A 20,898-nucleotide genomic window follows, 5' to 3' on the forward strand; every position below is an offset into this window, starting at 1 on the left:
TCTATGTTCTATGTTCTAATCATCAAACTGATTCCCAGCATATGTTGTCACTTGCAAGGGAACAAAATGGTAGGTCAGGATGAATTACGGAAAGAAACTAACATCGGCATCTCATTTGGAGAAATAAATGTAATACTGCATGCTTCAAACATTGCCTACTTATCGATGAAACAAACTAACGCACATTGAGCTAATGGGTTTTTGTTTTCAATTAGATAGTTATCTCAGTTGGCATCCGTTATTAATCTTTGCCATTTTTGCACATTTCAAAGTGTCGCAAAAATTGATTTTGGAATTGTGTCTTGACTTAAAGTTATGAAGTCATGTCTGGTCCACTCCTGATCCTGATTTGCATATCCCATTCACTCAAACTGTGCCGACAAAATGTAAGTGGTACAAGAGAAATGATAATGATCAAGATTAAACAAACACTGTAGCAGCCAGCTAAGAGTTATCATTCATTGGCAGCCTGTTTAGAATGTTATTCTTTATGTAATATGCCCTATTGTTGGAACCCTCCTGCAGTAGGATTATTTATGGCAATCATTATTAACCCAACATAAAGCCAAAGTTTCACAATTGTGTCCACCACTGACCTATCAGAATCAAACTTCAGTATTATAACGCCTTTGGAAATTTTAAAAACATCAACTTGTTTAATCGGATTGATCTGTGAAATATTTAGATCTGTTCCTGGTTGTATTCTAGTGATGAGCAGTTCAGAAGAACTAGCACAGGTTGAAAGGACCAAATGGCCTTTTCCTGCACTGTATGATTCTATAAACTAATCCAGCCGTTGATTCAAGGAACTGGGAATGGTTTTCCAACATGATTTGAAGGTAATGGCCCATCCTTCATTTTCCTATTGGTTTGTTTTTGACCCTTCCACCAGTTCACCACCTGGGAGGAAAGGATCATCTGTCAGTTACTCACGCTGCCTGCTGTATTGGGTTGGGTGATGAGCTTTACTGATTTCCTGTTCAGACAGCAAAGGATAAAAGTATCCTGATGTGGGCAGCTTGATTTCAGTACGCTTGGTCACTATCTCATCCACAAACGGAGAATGAAAACACTCAGCCATAGCATTGAGTCTGGACTTCAGGCCAGTTTCCAATCTCATCAGGTGACTGTCAGGGCTAAAATAATAATAGTTTAGAAATGAATCATCAAACATTTCTTTTCCTACTATCCTACTTATAAAATCCAGCCTATTCCCGTATATCTGAATGCATTATTAAGCCTTGATGCACAAGTGGAGAACCTTCTCAAGTACCGGACGGAAAGCAGTCTCTCACATTTAAAATGGAACATTTTGTTCTGAGATGAACCTGTACAGAATCAGATAAAAAGAATCATCTGGCCACTTGTGATAGAACAAATGTTGCTTTCTGAAGGTCAGTTAATTAGCTCTGAGAGTGATATTATTTCTGGCTTGTTTTCAGAGTGTCTCAAAATCTTGTTCTCCCTGTTGATAAGATCCATCCTGTTTGATCAGATAAAAAATCTAACCTAGACTAGAATGGCAAATTTGACCATTGTACTATCTGAATAATGGAGCCATTATGCTTCTTCATGAATTATGAAAAATACCAGGCCAGTACATCACTTGTCTTTTTAAGGATATTAATAATTGACCAAATCAGAACTTCCTGACACCTGCTGAACTAAAGATATTAAAATCTGACCTTGGGAAACTGTTTTAAATTTAACCTGCATACTGCTAATATAAAATTGGGGGGATTTCCAAATCATTAAACATTTAAATCACTTCAACAGTTTTTCCTCAAGGTACAATTACAACATTTGAAAGGCATCTGGATGGTTATATGGATTTGAAGGGCTGAGAGGGGTATGGGCTAAATGGGGCTAGAGAAAGTTAGGATATCTGGTCAGTGTGGACAAGTTGGACCAAAGAGTCTGTTTTCAAGCTGTACATCTCTATGATGCTGTGACTCTGTGTAATTAACGTTTTATACTAGGCTGTGGTAGTATTCTGGCTATGAAACTCAGCTAATGATCTAGAGATAGATGCTCATATCCAGTTACAATAATTTAGTTCACTTATTAAAAATGTTCTATGAATATAAGCCAATATCTTTAAAGATGATAGTAAGACAACTGGACCACATCAGGTTCATGAGGACTCCCTTGAGGAAGGAAGACTTGTCCTCCTTTGGTCTGGCCCTTATGTGACTCCAGACCCACAACAATATGGATGACTCTTAATTGTCCTCTACCATGCAGAGGTAACCCATTCAGTCCATCTAGTCTGCACTGAGATCATGGCTGATCTGATAATCCTCAACTCCTCTTTCCTGTCTTTTCTTCAAATCTGCCTGTCTCAGGTTTAAATATACTTAATGCTCCAGCCTCAGTAGCCCTCTGTGATAAAGAATTCCACAGATTCACAATGTCCCGAGAGAAGTAATTCCTCTTCATCTCTGTTGTATCTGGCATCGTGCCTATGCAGAACCCACAAAGCCTAGCAGAGGAGAGGTACCATGTCACCTGTACTTCAGTAAGGGTGACCGGAACATACCAAGGACTGCTGCAGAGGTTCTCCACCCAAATTAAAGTGGAACTGTAGTTGTACATAATGTCTGTGAATCAATTCTGTTCCATGCTTTGTAATTCGGAACAGACTACCAATCTAAACAGGTAAATATTTCACACAGTTTGTGGCTAAGTTTTATGCATTGTTAATATCAGCACATTATTGTTCCCTCAGAGAATAATAAGAGTGGTGAGAAAATAGAAACGCAGCAAAACAGCCCAGAAATAACGGAGGATCTGAACTGGGACATCCCGTACTCTGAGTCTCTAACAGCAGCTCAGAAAGAACAGCAATGTAGAAACAACTTTCCAAAGCGGCCCAGCAGTGCAATATTACCAGTAAGTGAGAAGGGTGACTGTGTGCTTGAAGTGTTTAATGCAGCAAATTTATCACCAACTATGTGGTTTCTCAGGATTTAAACATGGTGTGGGTGTGCTGGGGTTAGTTGAGTGCAAAACAAGCCTCAACCTAAAATATTGCATTCAAATACTCAAATCAGATTTTGAACAAAAATGGACAACTCTGGAGGTACTTTCTTTCTGCACTTTGTTAAGGCAATAAAAGTTGTTGAAACATTTCTCAAGCTGTATATATTTTAACGGAACACCATATTATTTGCAGGAAGTGATTTTGATATTTTCTGCCTTTTCTATTGAAGAAAGTAAGTCTTTCATTTGTGTAATTATTTTTCAAGACCACTTGGACATCTCAACTCACTTCGCAGCTACTAAAGTGGAGTTGCTATTGCCGCTGTATTAAATTGCTCAGTGTTTGAGTGAGCAAGTCTGATAACTGATCAATGCTCACTGTGCTTGATTGGTCAAGCCTGGTTGCAGACAGCGAAAAATGAAAAGAAGACCATAAGACATAGGAGTAGAAGTAAGGCCATTCGGCCCATTGAGTCCACTTCACCTTTCAATCATGGGCATTTCAATGCCACTTACCCGCACTGTCCTTGTATCCCTTAATTCCTTGCGAGATTAAGAATTTATCAATCAAAATTGTCAGATAAGAAGCTATTTGAAGCTGAGAAATGAAACTTCACATAAAATCTTGTTAATAAAGCCTCTGCTTGCTTACAGCTAATTTCACTGCCCAGATACGATAGATCCAAGATATAAAATATGTATCTGTTTATTAGCAATGCCATCACTGGAAGTGTCAGAGTCTGTATGAGTGAAAAATGAGAGTGTTGTACCTTACTATGCAAAGATCAGCCGTACCTGTTCCAATTAGGACACACAAAACCAGGATAAAAACAATTTCTTATACATAAAGAATGGCTGAGACCTGAATATGTTAATGATTTTTCCTCTTTTTGAAGTGATTTTGATCCTGTCTTGTTTTAAATTGATAACAAGAAGCTGCATTTCTATGGGCTGCCCACATCTGATGGGTTGGCCCATTCGTTTTTAAAAGTTCTTTCAGCCAGCATTAATTGCCCATCCCTAATTACTGCTTGAACTGAGTGGCTTATGAGGCCATTTCAGAGGGAGGTTTAGAGTCAACCACGTTGCTGTGGTTCTGGAGTCCATGTAGGCCAGACCAGGTAAAGATGCCAAATTTTGTTCTGTACAAGACATCAGTGAAATGTTTTTACAACATTTGGCTAACTTTAATTCCAGATTTTGATTGATTCAAATTTCACCATCTACCTTGGTGGGAGTTGAACCCATGTTCTTGGAGCATTACCCCAACGGTCTGGGTTACTAGTTCATTACTAATACGCTGCCTCCCCATTTTAGTGCACTGTGTCATTGGTGTGCCTGTTGATGGTTCATTGCCCTTGCCCCCTGCTGTGATTTCACCAGGAAGGTTTCATTAGAATCCTGAAGACTTGAATGAGCATCAATTCTATTGATGCTGTGATATATGGACAGCAGGACAGACTTGAGCTCAGTGAAAGACCTGGTGTATTGAAACCTGAATGTCTGTTTCTGCTAGTCACTAGTAACTGGAGTACTGGCAGTGGCCGCCATGTTGTCTGGCAGGACACCTCGGAGCTGGATGGAAATCTTTTCTCGTGCTAATTAACAGGGCTATCGCTCGACAGATTCAAATCTGGCAAGCTGGCTGAGAGGCAGGCTCACTTCCAGAATTTACACTGGAGTGTGGCGGAGCCCATTGCTAGCCTGAGGTACAGCCCATGGTGTCTGGGAATGGCAGTCGAGAACATTTGGCACACCATTCCATGCACACATGTGCCCATAGCAATGCTCTACATTTCATGCCATGTGCTAGCTCATCATTTAAATCCCAGTGTAAAACAGGTGAATTTATCAACAAAGAAGTTGTGTTTTCCCACATGGGAAGTTGGCTAATGATTTTGATTCTGATTCCAATTTCAGAAATTCACCATTCGGGAGGATAGGCTGGGGCTAACACGCATTGGAGATCTATCCTCTCAGGATATGAAAAAAATCCATAACCTCTCTCTGATAGAGATCACCACTTTCTATGATGCACTTGGAATAGAATTGAAGAGGAACAGGACTCTGAAGGTGAAAGCAAAGGGTGAGTTTTCCTCGATACTATCCATAACTTTTCATTATGCTGCAAGAAGGCACAAAGTACATCCAGGATTATAAGTGTCGAGGCTTGTGCTGCTTTTAACTATTTGTGATTATTTAGCATTCCTTTTAATCTGGTTGGTTGAGTGCCATTTGCTAATGGAGCAGATAAATAGTATGAGTCCTCTAAAGGCCTTGGGAAAGGGATACACTAAAATAACTGGGGACTATAAGAAACGACAAAAGACCAACAGCTTCTATATCACTACTGTCTTGTTTTACATCCAGTTATGTTTTCTTTTCTAATATCTTTTGCCTTTGCAACTCCATTTGAGTGGTTGAAATGACAAGAGCAGGAATATTACCTATTGAGCCTGCTCTGCCACTCAATGTGATTATGACTGATCATTGAGCTCAATCCCAATTCCGAGCTCAATCCCATTTCCGTGCCCAATCTCCACACTCCTTGAATGGTCAAAAATTTACAGGAGTCTCAAGTACAGTTTTAAAGGTATACAACCCAGAAACAGACCTTTCGGCCCAACTCCATATGACCAGGTTTCCTAAACTAAACTAGTCTCATTTGCCTGTGTTTGGCCCATATCCCTCTAAACCATTTCTATCCATGCACCTACCCAAATGTTTTTAAATATTGTAATTGTACTCCTCTCTACCACTTCCTCTGGCAGCTTGTTCCATACATGCACCACCCTCTGTGTGAACGAGTTGCCCCTCAGATCCCTCTCACTTGCACTCAACAACTCACTGTGCATAACTTCTTGAGGAAATGATATCTTCTGAGAGCTGCTTTAAATTTATTTTCATTGGTTTTACTTACTTTGTGACCAGTGGCACAAAGAATAAATTAACATCTCTATCCAGTGCCAATTCTCAAATGAATGAGACAGCCACGAGTGAGAGGTGGTAGAGCAGTGACGATTGAGAAGGGGAACCCCTGATGGAGATGGATCAGGTTATGAGGGACAGAGCTAGGGTGGATAGGAAGGCACTGTTTTCCATGAGGAAAGAGGTCGATCACCACTGGGGAATAGCTTTCTGATAAGAGATGAAACCATAAGAGGAGAATTGAGGAGAATTCATTTTCACTCGAAGCATGGTGAGAGTGAGGAACACAGAATACTTAAGCAGTATTTAGATAGCCACTTGCATTGCTATATCCTCCAGGGCTAGAAAAACTGGAAAATAGGATTAGTGTAACCAGCTCTTTGTTGGCCGGCAATGACATGTTGGGCTGAATGGAAACCTCCTGAACTAGAGACTGTCTGTCTGGGATTGTTTACACAGAGCGGTGGAAGGCTGTCCCAAGACCTTTCACTCGAGACCGTTGCATTTTCATGGGACTGCATGACATTACCCTCGAAACCTATGTTACTGCTGCTGCTGCTGATTTTGGAAAAGTGAGGCGATATGTGTTTTAATAAGTTCTTTGTTCGTTACAGAAACGGGTCCCTTTGGTGTTCCCCTCACAACATTGCTTGAAAATGATCAAAAGAAGGTACCAGGGACAAAAATTCCTCTCATCTTTCAAAAAGTAAGTACTATCCTTTGAGCAGGAATACTCGATTTTAAATGGTGGATTAACGTGGGCTGGAATAATTCCCAGTGTTGTGGAGAGTGATAGTGAGAGGATCCAGCTATACATAGAGCACACACGCAAGACTCAAGTGCAGAGAGTTTCAATAAATCACACAAACCATTGAAAATCACAAATGTTGACATCTGCATTGAAGAATAATATGTATTCTGTAAAACTGTAAGAGAGGATTAAATGTGATGACTTACCTTTTAGGGTGCACTTTACAGTTAAAGGTATTCTCTGTGCTGGAAATGAAACAGACTCTGTAGAATGCAGTAGTTTAATCCCCTCCCGAGTGATCATCTTGGCTGTGGTCCAGCTGCCATTTCCCCTCCCCAGCTGGGCCAGTGTTATGTGCAGGACTATCTTTAACTTTAAGACTTATGAGGCAGTCATTCAGTACCCAATCTGTGTTTTCTTACTGATTCAGATTGAACGATCAGAAAATTGTTTGCTATTGTATCCTCCCGACTTTACCTCCTGCCAAACTGATCTCTTTTTATGTTATTGATAGATGTTGTCCTTTTCAAAGAGCTACTTTTGGATGAATTGAAATCGGAGTATTAGTTCTTCACATTGAATCACTGTATAATGTGGTGTGGAATTCAGGCATGTTCAAGGAGGGGGTGCTCTGTCACAAGATATTAACGGATATGTGCAGACTTTCATGTTGTCGATTCTTATTTTATTGAAGTGAAAGACCCACATTTTGGTTTAAGCATGTGATCTTGGACACATTTTGTGCTTCTTCCTGGCTGTAAACGGAGTTGATTTGTTTTTGGGTCATTTCTGTTTGATTTCATAGCTCCATTTGTTCCATAACATTTGAAAGTGAACTCTCAACAAAACTGTGCATTAAAAAAACTTTATTATCCTTTAATTTGCTCTTTGAAATATGCCCCAGTTAATATTCTGGTTAAAACTATTTTAGTTTGGAGTTTTTTTTTAAACCTATTTTTCAAATCAACTTGTTCAGCGATGTTACTAAACACTTCTGGAGCAAGCGGGACTTGAACCCAAGCCTCCCATTCCAGAGGTAGGGATACTACCACGGTGACACTTAGTGACCATCGGATAACTCTAAACTATGTCCATTTCTTGTCTTTAGTGACATCACCATTAAATTGATCCAGGCATTGCATTGCAAGTAAGGAATGCATGTACCCAATGGATTACCTAATGAGCACAAAAGGGACAATAATGATTAGATTCCCAACAGTGTGGAAACAGGCCCTTCGGCCCAACCAGTCTACACCGACATTTCACCCAGACCCATTTCCCTCTGATTAATGCACCTAACACTGTGGGCATTTTAGCAAGGCCAATTCACCTGACCTGCACATCTTTGGACTGTGGGAGGAAACCCATGCAGACACTGGGAGAATGTGCACACTCCACATAGACAGTCACCCGAGGTTGGAATTGAACCTGGGATCCTGGTGCTGTGAGGCAGCAGTGCTAACCACTGAGCCACCATGCCACCCCAAATATCACCTAAGATTTGCAGCATCCTCGAAAATGGAATGCTGACCTCGTCTCCCATGAGGGTCTGAATCTGCGAGTCAGGATGAGTACAGGCGCCTCAGTTGTCTAGGCCTCAGTCCAATCGTTGGAGCACAGCAGTCAGTTTAGGCACCAGTCTTTAGGTAGTGTGTTGTGAAGGGAACTGTGCAAACCATAAACTGCAAAATTGCTGATAGCTTTTGGAAAGAGAGTGCCTTGTAAATGTGTAGGCAGCTGGCAGTTCAGCTGTTAGAGTGAGTGTTGGGGTGCAAGCAGCAAATGCAAGCTTTTAAGCAATTAAGTCACAAAGCATTATCCCTGGCTTGGACCCAGCGGAAAAGCACTTAGTGGGCTGCAAGCACGTCTTCTTCCTTAGTGTTTTGTGTGTGTCCCTTTGTTAAATGTAAAGCTGTCAGGTGGGGGCGTAGGGGATTGACAAAAGCGGAGTTAACTGGTCTGGATATTCTATGAGGACTTGACTTGTTCAGGATCATTAACACAAGAAAGCACAAGGCCTATTGCATGAGTCACTTGGGTCGAGTTTTATTTTACAGAAGCAGTGACCTTTCGTAGTCTTATGTGTTAAACAGATGAAGATTTTTATTTCCTCCATCCCGGTGAGAATTCTTATCTGGAGGATGTAAGAGAGATGTTTACTAAAGCAAGGTATTTATAAAGTTCCAAGTAGGCCTAGAGAGAGAGAGAGAGAGAAGAGTAAAACAATGATGAGATTTAAAAACTTGTGTATTTTTTAAAACCTGTAATAAGTTGCCAATGTCTATAAATGAGTAGTAGTGAACCTGACATAGTGCAAGTTAGCATAAAGGCAACAGAGATCTGGGTGAGCTTAAATTTTGAAGGTAGGAGGTCAGCTAGGAGAACATTAAAATAGTAGGTAACAAAAGCGTTAGAGGTTTAGCAGTAGATGAGCCGAGGCAGGACTATATTATGGTAGAGGGAGGAAGTGGACCTGGTGATGGAGATAATCACACAGACTTGGGATTGGGTCTGGGGGCTGATGGGGTGATTTAATGGCTTGGGACTTCGGCTTGACTAGGTTGCCATCATTAAAGTTGATTAAATATGTAATCATTCCTTGTCCTAGCTTTTGTCAAGAATGGAACAAACTGGTTTGGATGCTGAAGGAATTCTCCGGGTTCCAGGGTCTGCCTCACGAGTGAAGGTAGGATTCACTTCTCATTCATCACCTTGTGGGTAACCTCCCCTTCTGAAGGGAAAGCTTGTTGTTTGGGTAAGAGTTGATTCCAGTGGATTCCAATTGCTGAAAGATTATGGGGAAAAGGCAAGAAAGTGGAGATAAACATTTTCAAGTCAGCTACACGCTTGCCAATTCCATACATGCCATCATATCTACCACTTTCTATACCTATTTGCCCTCCTAATGTCCCCCCTCTTGTAGACCCTCATGGTCCTAGAGCCATTCACTCACTATATACCATATAGATGCGGTGAACTTGATAGCAACAGTTCTGTACTTAAAAGAAGTCATTCAGTGATAGGTTTTCACTAGTATTTTAAAAAAAGTTCTTACTGCAGACCAATAAAAGTGTCAATAGTACAGATAATTAAACATTTCTAAAGCTCTAACTGCAACACACTTGGAGCCATTGTACCTGGTGTAAACAACCCTTGATGGAATTGCAGCCACAGCTGTCAATCAAGGAGGGGCTTGTGTTTCAAGAGACTAATGGTGGCCTGAGAATTCAGCCAAGCCCCATTATCTATTCCTGCTCTGATCCCACCCCCTCCCCCCACCTCTGCTCCCCACCCTGCCCCTCCCTCTCTGATCCGCCCCCTTGCTCCCCCTCTGCTCCCTACCCTCCCGCTCGCTCTCTGCTCCCCACCCTCCCATTCTCTCTCTGTTCCCCACCCTGTCCCTCCTTCTCTGATAATAGACAATAGACAATAGGTGCAGGAGCAGGCCATTCTGCTCTTCGAGCCTGCACCATCATTCATTATGATCATGGCTGATCATCCTTAATCAGTATCCTGTTCCTGCTTTACCTCTATAACCCTTGATTCCACAATCCGTGAGAGCTCTATCCAACTCTTTCTTAAATGAATCCAGAGACTGGGCCTCCACTGCCCTCTGGGGCAGAGCATTCCACACAGCCACCACTCTCTGATTCCCATCCTCCCGCTCCCGCTCCCTCTCTGCTCCCCATCCTCCCGTTCCCTCTCTGATCCCTACCCTCCCGCTCCCCCTCTGCTCCCCACCCTCCTGCTCCCCATCTTCCCCCCCCCTCTGCTCCCCATCCCCACCCTACCTCTCTGCTCCCCACCCTGTCTCTCCCCCACCCCAGCCTCCCCCTCTCCCTCTCTGATCCCCACCCCACCCTCCCCTCTGCCTCCCTGGCTGATCCCCACCACAGCCTCCCCTCTCCCTCCCTCTCTGATCCCCACCACAGCCTCCCCATTCCCCTCCCCCTCTGATCCCTCCCCCTTCCGCTCTGATCTCCACCATGCCCCTCCCTCTCTGCTCCCCACCCTGTCCCTCCTGCCCTGATTCCCATCCTCTCCCACCCTCTCTGCTCCCCACCCCTGCCCCTCCCCTCCCCCTCCCTCTCCCACTCTGTTCCCCACCCTCCCCTTCCCTCTCTGCTCCCCATCCTCCCCTTCCCTCTCTGATCTCCACCCTCCCCCTCTCCTTCCCTCTCTGATCCCCATCCTGCCCCCCTCTCAGATTCCCACCCCCCTCCCCCTCCCTCTCTGATCTCTATCCTACCCCTCCCTCTCTGCTCCCCACCCTCCCGCTCGTTCTTTGCTCCCCTCCCTGTCCCTCCCCCTCCCACTCTGCTCCCTACCCTGCCACTCCTGCCCTGATCCCCATCCACCCCTGCCCCTTCCCCTCCCTCTCTGCCCCCCACCCTGCCCCTCCCGACCTGATTTCCATCCTCTCCCTCCCTCTCTGCTCCCCACACCTGCCCCTTCCCTCCCACTCTGCTTGCCACTCTGACCCTTGCTCTGATCGCCTCAGACCCCTGCTTTCAGCTTTGAGAATAACTAACAAAGATTCTTCAATATGGGACAGGGATTTGAATCCAACAAAACTCTGGAATAAGAAGATAGTCTGATGGTGACAGTGCAACTCCTTCGATTGCTGAAGAAATCTGTCTGGTTCTCTAATGTCCTATAGGCAAATAAGTCTGCCATCCTTATCTAGTCTATACGTGACTCCAGACCCACAACCATGTGGTTGATTCTTAACTGCCCTCTGGGCAATTAGGGATGGACAATGAATGCTGGACCAGCCAGCGGCACCAACATCCAATGAATGAATTAAGAAAGTCAAAAAAAAAGCCCAATATTGATGCAAATGTCGTGACATTAATTGAAGTATACTTGAATGTGTACTGTTTACTTGATCCCTACAATAACATGATTAACTATTTAGTTACTGACTCTGTTTTGTTGTATGCCAATGCTATAGCACCCCAAAACCCTACATATCCATAGAGAATTTGTTACTCGCTTTAAACCCCATTGTTTGGTCAATGACGTGGGGTAATATTAAGATTAGTCTTCTAGAGATGTCTCCTTCTTCAACTGAAGTGTGCCTTTTTCTTTTCTGTTGCTTTGTAAGAAAAATGAAGCTGTTTAGAGAAGTGGAAGACACTGATGAGTGACTAATCATCCAAGTATTTCATTTAGCTGTCTGTTTATGACTCCCCTGCTGCCTTATAAGTGCATTGGAAGATTACAAATTGTGTGTGCACTGTTTAGGAGACCAGTTCGATTGAAAAATAGATGAATTAATAGGATCTGGAAAACTCCTACTCCACACTAGCCCACCAACATTCCACACTCATACATTCCCTGTGGTTTGACATCTCTCTTGTGATAGAGGGGATCCTAACCTTGCCTCAAGTAACAGAGGGAAACAAATCCCTTTTATCAAGGACTGGACATTGTCGTGTGGTGAGTCACATTTAAAATCTCACGCAGAGACTGCCACTGGTTGGCAGGATGAAGGCTGTGTAACCTTGTGACTTGGGAGTGAGTATGGCACAGTCTGACTAAGGGCTGAAAAGGAATATTCCAATCTGTTAAGTCGGGTCTTAACCTTTAGAAAAATGTTTTTGGCTGCACACCAGAAATGAGGAATCTTGTTCTTGGAAAATTAGGCAATTTTCTACCATTTTCCAAGGATTAGTGAGGTTCCTTAGCACTAGAGTACAGTTGGAAAAGTTCAAGGTTTACATAACCCATTTGTCAAAAGTACATTTTTGGAGCACTATTGAGGAGTGCAATATTAACCCTGTTGCCCTAGTTACATACAGCCCTAGTTTTTTTAAGACAGCAGTCAGGCAGCATGTGTACACTGTTTAAAATGGTTTAATTGTCCTTGAACTGAGTGGCTTGCTTGACTATTTCAGAGAGTAGTTAAGGATCAAGCGCATTGCTGTGAGTCTGCAGTCACACGGAGGTAACGATGACAGAGTTAATTTCCTAAAAGAGGTTAGCGAACCAAATAAGTGTTTACGGCAATCATTGTCACCTCACTGAGACTACCATTTCATTCCGCATTTATTAATCAAATACAACCTTTACCAGCTGCTATGGTGGGACTTGAACCCATGTTACTGGAGCATTAGCCTGGGTCTCTGGATGACTAGCCCAGTGACGTTACCACAATGTGCCAAAAAAAAACCTGTCTTAATGGAAAGCAAAATAATTTTCCTCGCTGTTTGCTTTGCCCACTTTGTTTTTGTTTTTAATTCATTCACGGGGTGAGGGTGGTTAGTTCAGCATACATTGCCAATCTCAGAGGGTGGTCAAGAGTCAACCATATTACTGTGGGTCCAGAGTTACATGTAGTCCAGACCAGGTAAGGATGGCGGTTTCCTTCGCTAAATGACTTAGTGAACCGTCTGCCATGGAGGGATTCAACCTGGGTCCCCAGAACATTGCCGAGGTCTCCGGATTAGCAGTCTAGCGATAATACTACTAGGCCATCACCTCTCTGACGTAAAGCTGTTTCCAATCAAACAATTCCTCATTATCACCACATGGACTTCCTCTCTCAAACTGGATTTTAAAAATTCTGGTTCCACAAATAGTGAAAAAGTTTATGATTAAACTCCCACATACACACAGACCGAAGCCCACATGCCACTAGTTCAAAATGCAAACTGTAAAATAAATCATACACCTTGCACGAAATGCAAAGGTGAAATGCAAGTGAGTGAATGCTCAACGCACGCTCAGTCATAAAGCAGATCAGCCCTGCTATAGGAAGAAATTATTAAATTGTAGAGGGTTCTGAACAGATTGACCAGCATATTGCTGGACTGGAGGATTTGAGTTATAAGGACAGGCTGGGATGTTTTAAACTGGAGCATAGGAGCTTGAAGGGTGACGTTGTAGAGGTTTATAAATTAAAGGGAGGCATAGATAAGATCAATAATGAAAATATTTTCCCTGAAGTGGGGGGAGTTCAAAATCTGTATATTTTTAGAGAAGACAAATTTAAAACAGACCTGAGGGTTCATATGTGAAATGAACTGCCAGAGGAAGTGGTAGATGCAGGTACAGTTACACCATTTTAAAAAAAATTGGACAGGTACAGAAGGATATGGGCCAAATGCAGCCAATTGGGAATAGTTTAGTTTGGGAAACTTGGTTGACATAAATGAATTGGACCAAAGTGTCTGTTTCTGTGCTGAATGACTCTATGGATGTTCAAAGTGGAATTTATTAAGTGGGTTATTCTGTCTGCCTTCAGTGATGAGGAATACAAATGATTTGCTGTTAAATATTTAGTGTAAAATTATATTTCATGAACTGAAGGATAAGTATTACTGAAGAAAAGAGAATTGAAATTAAAATAATAATGTTCCTTAACGCCAATGTTTCTCCATTGCTATACGGTAATTTTAAAAAGATGTTTAAAATAATTATGTATGATAACAGATATTACATTAGCAACATGGATAGGCCATTCTGCTCCTCAGATCAATTCAGTTATAGTTCATTCATTTAAGGACCCAAACTCATTCTGGTTCAGTTTAATTATGGATGGCCATTCTCTGTAGCATTCAATATTAAGTTCTGGCAACCTTGGCTACGAGTTTATTAATTTAAAACTAGCATATCACCTGTCCTACCAAAACATGCTGTTAAACCCACAAGGTGAGTTGGATTCAAACGGTTGTAACTTTCATTCACAGAATTATCGACAAGAGTTGGAGGCAAAATTTTACAATGACACCTTTGACTGGGACCAAATCCATCACAATGATGTCGCATGCCTGCTGAAGACCTTCATCCGAGAACTGCCTTACCCTTTACTGACTGCGGAATACCTTCCAGCATTTGTCGCTGTGCAAAGTAGGACTTTGTTAACTTCAGTATATTTCTATCATCTTTTCATCTTTGTGATGTGTATTTACCTTTGCAGACGTGCTCACGCATAAGTATTCTTCCTCCCCCACCCCACGTTCAACGATACAGGTCGTTCTTCTTTAACGCGATGGTTGTATTCTTGTGCAAACTATCATTACAGAAAAATCACGCTTTAGAAAAAGCTCTTAAAATGCTAGCAATGTAATCAGGTTACAGCCAAGACACTTTTAAAAAGTTGGCGCTTTTGAAACAGTGTCCCCAGTTTATCAATCGCGTTACAGTAAATTTGCTTTAACGAAACACACGTTATAGCAGAACAACCTGTATATTGATGTTTGAAACTTGGACAAATTTGCATTTCACCCTACTTTGTGCTTTTTTTTTCCTGTCTGCCAGTTACAGACATCATGGCCAAGACTTTGGTGGAACATTAACTGTCATTACTATTGCAAAGTGTTACTCCTCCATTGCCGATTACTTTAGGAACCTGTCTATCTGTGATTAGATGTACAAAGTTGCTTGTGATTCTGTGTGATCACATTGTGTGCCCCGTTGAAACCCCCACAGTGTGCTATCAATTGGAAATGACTGAACTACCAAAACTGTGCCTTTTAAGACTGTTGATCCTAGTCATTGAAAACGTTGTGATTTGTTGAATGATGTGTACAGTAATTTAATTTTAATTGGATGCTAATCTCATAATTAGTGTTGAGTGACAATTTAGCCAGTCCACATACACTGCACATCTTTGGACTGTGGGAGGAAACTGGAGCACCCTGAAGAAAATCCACGTAGACATGGGGAGAATGAGGAAACTCCACACAGACAATCACCTGAGGGGATAAGAATTGCTAGGACACTGGAAAGTGTTTCTTTGAAACAGTAACATAGTTGGTTAGCTCAGTTGGCTGGATGGCTGTCTTGCAATGCAGACTGATGCCAACAGCATGGGTTCAATTCCCACAATGTCTGAGGTTATCAAGGAGGACTCTCCTTCTCAACCCCTCCCTTGCCTAAAGGTGTAGCCCTATGGTCTGGTAAGACTATGGCGACTTTACCTTGGCTTAGCGTGGGATCCTTTACAGCCTGTGGGAGGTAGGTGGGACATTAACTTCATTCCTAAATAACAAGTTTTCCATTCTGTTTATGCATAAAATGATATGTTGCATCTGAACAATCATCTTTTGTTTTGGTTTCAGATATCTCACCAATCAAGTTGCAGATACAAGCTTTGCATCTTATTATCATGTTACTTCCTGATCCCAATAGAGACACTATCAAGGTATGCATGAATTAAAGGGGAAGAGTTTGACCTTAGTTGATGCTCAGCTGAAGAGGATGAACAACAGAATATATCAGTAGTTGACTTAACTATCCAGCAGGATACTCCACTTAAGGGCAATGAGGGATGGGCATTCCATTAACAGATTTTAGAAAAAAAAAGTCACAGTATTCAGTAGTGGTTGTGTTACTAGGCCAGTAATCCAGAGTCTGGGGAGTAATGATCAAATCAGGAATTCATGTCCCACCACAGCACATTGGATAACTTAAATTCAGTTCATTGGATAAAATGTTGGTCTCAATCCCTTGCAGCTTTGTGCTGTGCAGCTGGTCTGAGGGCCCACACACACCAATTACAGCACTAACTCCCTGTTCTGGAGAAACAGTGGGAACATTGTCAGAAATGTCCCTGTGAAGCTTTTGGACTGTCATTCAAAACTCTGCCTTATGCGTGACTCTAGGCCCACAGCAACATGGTTGACTGAAAAGCTCAGAAAGTCACTCAGTTTGCACCAAGGATTAAGAAGGTGGCTTACCGTCATCTCCTCAAGAATATGGATCAGTGGTGTAGAGTGGTATTGTCACTGGATCAGTAATCCATCGGACCCAGACTAATACCAAGGATGTAGATTCATGGTAGTTGGTGAAATTTGAATTCAGTGTAAATCTAGAATCAGAAGTTAGCCTAATCACTGTTGGATGTTGTAACAAGCCAGGCTCAACTAGGTAAGGACCAGCTGCAGTAATATGGTTAACTCCCTTCTGAATGGATTAAACAAACCACTCTGTTCAAGCAACAATTAGGGATCGGCCATAAATGTTCACTCAGCCAGTGGTTACTGAGTTGAAGCAAGTTATTCCAATCTCAGTTGTCTCAAAACATCATATGCATCTAATTTCTCACTTTGATTCAGTTGCTAGCTACAACTTGATCCATGTCCTTTTCAGTGACAACATATAAATGTTCTGTGGTTAGTAAAAATACCACTCACCACATAGTGAGCAGCAATTGCACTGTGCAGATCTCACACTTCAAGTAATCCAGCACCCACTGAGAATTGATGACCCTCCTGTATTTTGAATATAATTCTTGGCAGCAACATAACAATATAGAATCATAGAATCCCTGCAGTGTGGAAACAGACCCGTTGGCCCAACAAGTCCACACTGACACTCTGAAGAGTAACCCACTCAAACCCATTTCCCTACCCAATTACTCTATATACACCCCTAACTAACACATCCCTGAACACTATGGGGAATTTAGCATAGCCAGTTCACCTGAACTCGCACATCTTTGGATTGCAGGAGGAAACTGGAACACTCAGAGGAAACCTGCATAGACACAGGGAGAACGTGCAAACTCCACACAGACAATCTCCTGAGGCTGGAATTGAACCCAGGTCCCTGACGCTATGAGGCAGCAGTGCTAACCACTGAGCCACCGTGTCGCCCCACATTCCCATACCTGTTAGTAGGGTGGGGAACGGGAGAGTGGGACTAATTGGGTCACTCACAGAGCTGCACAGGTTTGGGTTCTGTCCTCTGCGATGTGAGCAGCCCAATGTGATAGCAGCAAAGTGAAGGTCTCGTTAGTTGGCAGGATTAAAAAGTAGATTGGTATTAGAAAGTGAGCATGGTGGCTTGGTGGTTAGCACTGTTGCCTCATCGTGGCAGGGACCCGGGTTCAATTCCAGCCTCGGGTGACTGTCTGTGTGGAGTTTGCACCTTCCCTGCGTGTCTGCGTGGGTTTCCTCCGGGCACTCTGGTTTCCTCCCACAGTCTGGGTGGGTTATTCTTCAGAGGGTCAGTGTGGACTTGTGGGCCGAAGGGCCTGTTTCCACATTGTAGGGAATCTAATCTGAAAGAAAATTTCAGTTAATATTCCTTTGCTGTTCCACAGTTCATTCACAGTTGGTCCAAGATTCCTTAATCAGAGTGTTATAATTTCATTTTATAAGCCAAGAGTATGTCGTACAAAATATATTCCCAGTACACTGTTTATAAATGTTGAAAGCAGTATGGCACCCAGATCCTCTGAAAATAGTATAAAACTAGGAATGCAAATTTATATTTCTTTTACATAAACCAAGAAGTGGCAAGTTCCATGAGGAATGTTCATTACCACTGAATTGAACCCCTTCTCTATCCCAACCCCCACTCCCCCTCCTCCAGGCTTTCTTGGAATATCTCAGCAAGGTCGTAGCGAACGAAGCCAAAAACCGAATGAGCCTCTGGAATGTCTCCATGATTGTCGCCCCGAACCTCTTCATGTGCAAAGGGAGGAGTGGAAACCACCAAGAGGCAGAGGCTGCTACCAAAGCTGCCAACATCGTGCAGCTTCTCATCAAATACCAGGACATCCTGTGGACTGTGAGTGAACCGACAGCAGTCTTCACTACTTCTTTTCAGTCTCTTTCAAGTCAGCCAGGAATTCACATACAAGTCAAAATCCTGGTTGGGTTTTGCCAATGCTGGGGCAATGCCCTAGAACATCCAGGAATTAAACACTAATTTGCAGGATACTGGTGTGATCAAACCAGGAGAAACATAATAGGAGCAAAAAATAATTGCGTTTTCAAGACTTCTTTTAAACCTTATTTTTACGGCCAGCAAGCAAAACAAGAAGTGGGACCCAGCAATAAAGATTATTGACTGGCAGTGAAGCATTGGGTAAAGGAAAGTTTCTATTGTCCCATAGGGCAGCTCTCTTGTAAGAGAGAGAGAGAGAGAATTGGTGGTGAGTTTAACCTAAGGGTCACCATTCCCCAGATGAGAGGTGAGGTTGAAAGGAAAGTATCTTTGTGGCGACCTCAGTCAGCGTGGGATTTGAACCTGCTCTGTTGGCATCATTCTGTATCACAAACCAGCTCTCTAGCCAACCAACCCAATCAATCCCCATCCAACAGGGATAATGAAATGGCAGTTCACTTTCTGACTGATGTAGACAGGTGTGGATAAATGTCCAAATAATGTGGGGAGAAACACAGCTAATTATTCTCCTCCTGGTTTGCTGGGTGTATTATTCTGGATGTTCATATTTCATTCCTGAAAACCTAAGGGCAGTGTCGGAGAATTATCAATTTAGTAACAATTGAATAATTTAATCTGATTGCTGTACAAAATTATATAGTTTCTTTGACTTGAAAGTGCATTTTTACTGCTGGATTGGGTGAATCCAAGAGTGAACGAAATAGGACTTTTGGTCCATTAATCTGGTTATGTCACTCAACAAAATGGTTTTGTTATTTATTTGTTTGTGGATATTACTGGCTGGGCCAACATATATTTCTTATCTCTAATTGTCCTTGTAGATGAGGTGTCACTTTAAACATTGCAGTCTTTGGAGTGTAGACGCATCCATGGTGCTGTTAGAGAGGGCGTTCTAGGATTTTGACCTAGCAACCCTGAAAGAGCGGCCATTTATTTCCAAGTCAACATGGTTAGTTGGTTGTTGGGGAGCTTACCAGCCATTATTCCTCTTGGTGGTAGGGATTGTGGATTTGGAAAGTGCTATCCTAGGAGCCTTGCTACTGCTGTGCATCCTGCAGATGGTACACACAACTGTCACTCTGAGTCAGTGGTGGGTATTGAATGTGATGGATGGGATGCTGATCAAACAGGCTGCTTTGTCCTGGATCGTGTCAAGTAGTTGGAATGTCATGTTGATGTTTTACTGGATGTTGGTGAGGCCTATTCTAAAGTAGTGTGTGCAGTTCTGACAGCCCTGTTGTCGGAAGGATATTGTTAAAGTGGAGAGGGTTCAGAAAAGATTTACCAGGATGATTTTGGGAATGGAGGGTTTGAGTTATACAAATAGGCATTGGATGCTTATTTAAAAGGAAATTGTTTGCAAGAGTATGGGGGCATAAGCAGGTGATGGGCACTAGATAATAACTCGTCCACTAGATAATAACTCGTCAACTCGATAATGACAAAGCTTTTCACTGTGCCTCGGTACACGTGAAAACAAATTCAATTCAACTCAATTCATTTTTGAAGGCCTGTTATAGGCACAATTGGCCAATAGCTGCCTCCTGTGTTGTAAAACAGTTCTGTGGTTCTGAGTGTGATGCCTCTGAAAATGAAGTTTGGAAATTTAAGTTTAGCTGCACCTCAGTCCTTCATCTGAAATCATTGTTCCATTTGCTAGTTTCAAAATGACTGAGCATCACTGGCCTCATTGCTACTTTGAGAGAAATCTCTCTGGGCCATTATGTCTTCCAGCAATAATGACTGCAGTTTTATACTTGTCTTTTGCAGATCCCGCCCTTTATGATCGCCCAGGTGCGGAAGATGAACGAAAGTGAGAATCGAAGACGGACCAGAGTGACGTGGTTGAACACATCTTCATTTTTCTTCCCTCCAACCTTCAGGGGAAATGGCTCACCCTCACCTGGTTCCTCACCCCGAGGACGCAACCGAAACCAGGAGCCGGCCTTGTGGGAGGTCCCAGGTGTGAACTCCTGTCCATCTACTTTGGGACTCTGTTTGAAGGTACATTCCTGTGCCTTGCCATTGGCTTGGCAATATTCCTTTCTCTTCTTTCATAAAATGATCAAACCTTACAGTACGGACGGAAGCCATTATGCCATTGTGCCTCTGTCGGCTCTTTGAAAGGGCAGGCGTCAACCCTCGAGATGTTTTGTCAATGGTTTGAAATCTGTGGTTATTGACTCATTCATCAGTGGGCATAGTTCTTCTTTGTCAAAACTGTCACTTGAATATATTTATTAGGCTACCTCTTAACCTTTGTCCTTTGCCTGGTAACATCCTGGTGTATCTTCTTTTAAAAGATGTTATTTTTCCTTGTATATGATGGCCAGAGATGTCCACAATGCTCAAGCTATGATCTTACGAACGTGATATTTTTCTTTTTCTTTCTATGTATCTATTAGTACCAGGTCAATTTGGCACATAGTTAATTAGGTAATTTTGTTTTCTTAATTCTTTCATATGGGTTCACAGGAAAGGTCAGCTTTTCTTAGAATCATAGATCATATAGTATGGACAAGGCCCTTCAGTCCTTCAGTCTATACCGTCAAAGATATACCAATTCTACAGTAGTCCCACTAGGCCCATTAGTT

General features: G+C 42.5%; 1 protein-coding gene across 3 annotated transcripts in view; it reads left to right on the plus strand.

Moving 5' to 3' along the window:
* The window catches only part of LOC132815085 (rho GTPase-activating protein 28-like), a 166,987-nt gene that overhangs the window by 130,633 nt on the left and 15,456 nt on the right, over positions 1-20,898 (plus strand). For all 3 annotated transcript variants that reach the window (XM_060823825.1, XM_060823826.1, XM_060823827.1), the window contains exons 5-12: positions 2,729-2,892; positions 4,903-5,068; positions 6,525-6,616; positions 9,270-9,347; positions 14,356-14,515; positions 15,730-15,812; positions 17,987-18,184; positions 20,075-20,308. In XM_060823825.1, the coding sequence (XP_060679808.1) occupies positions 2,729-2,892; positions 4,903-5,068; positions 6,525-6,616; positions 9,270-9,347; positions 14,356-14,515; positions 15,730-15,812; positions 17,987-18,184; positions 20,075-20,308 (1,175 nt within the window). The remainder of the gene's footprint in view (positions 1-2,728; positions 2,893-4,902; positions 5,069-6,524; positions 6,617-9,269; positions 9,348-14,355; positions 14,516-15,729; positions 15,813-17,986; positions 18,185-20,074; positions 20,309-20,898) is intronic.

The sequence above is a fragment of the Hemiscyllium ocellatum genome, chromosome 4, assembly GCF_020745735.1.
Source record: "Hemiscyllium ocellatum isolate sHemOce1 chromosome 4, sHemOce1.pat.X.cur, whole genome shotgun sequence".
NCBI lineage: Eukaryota > Metazoa > Chordata > Chondrichthyes > Orectolobiformes > Hemiscylliidae > Hemiscyllium > Hemiscyllium ocellatum.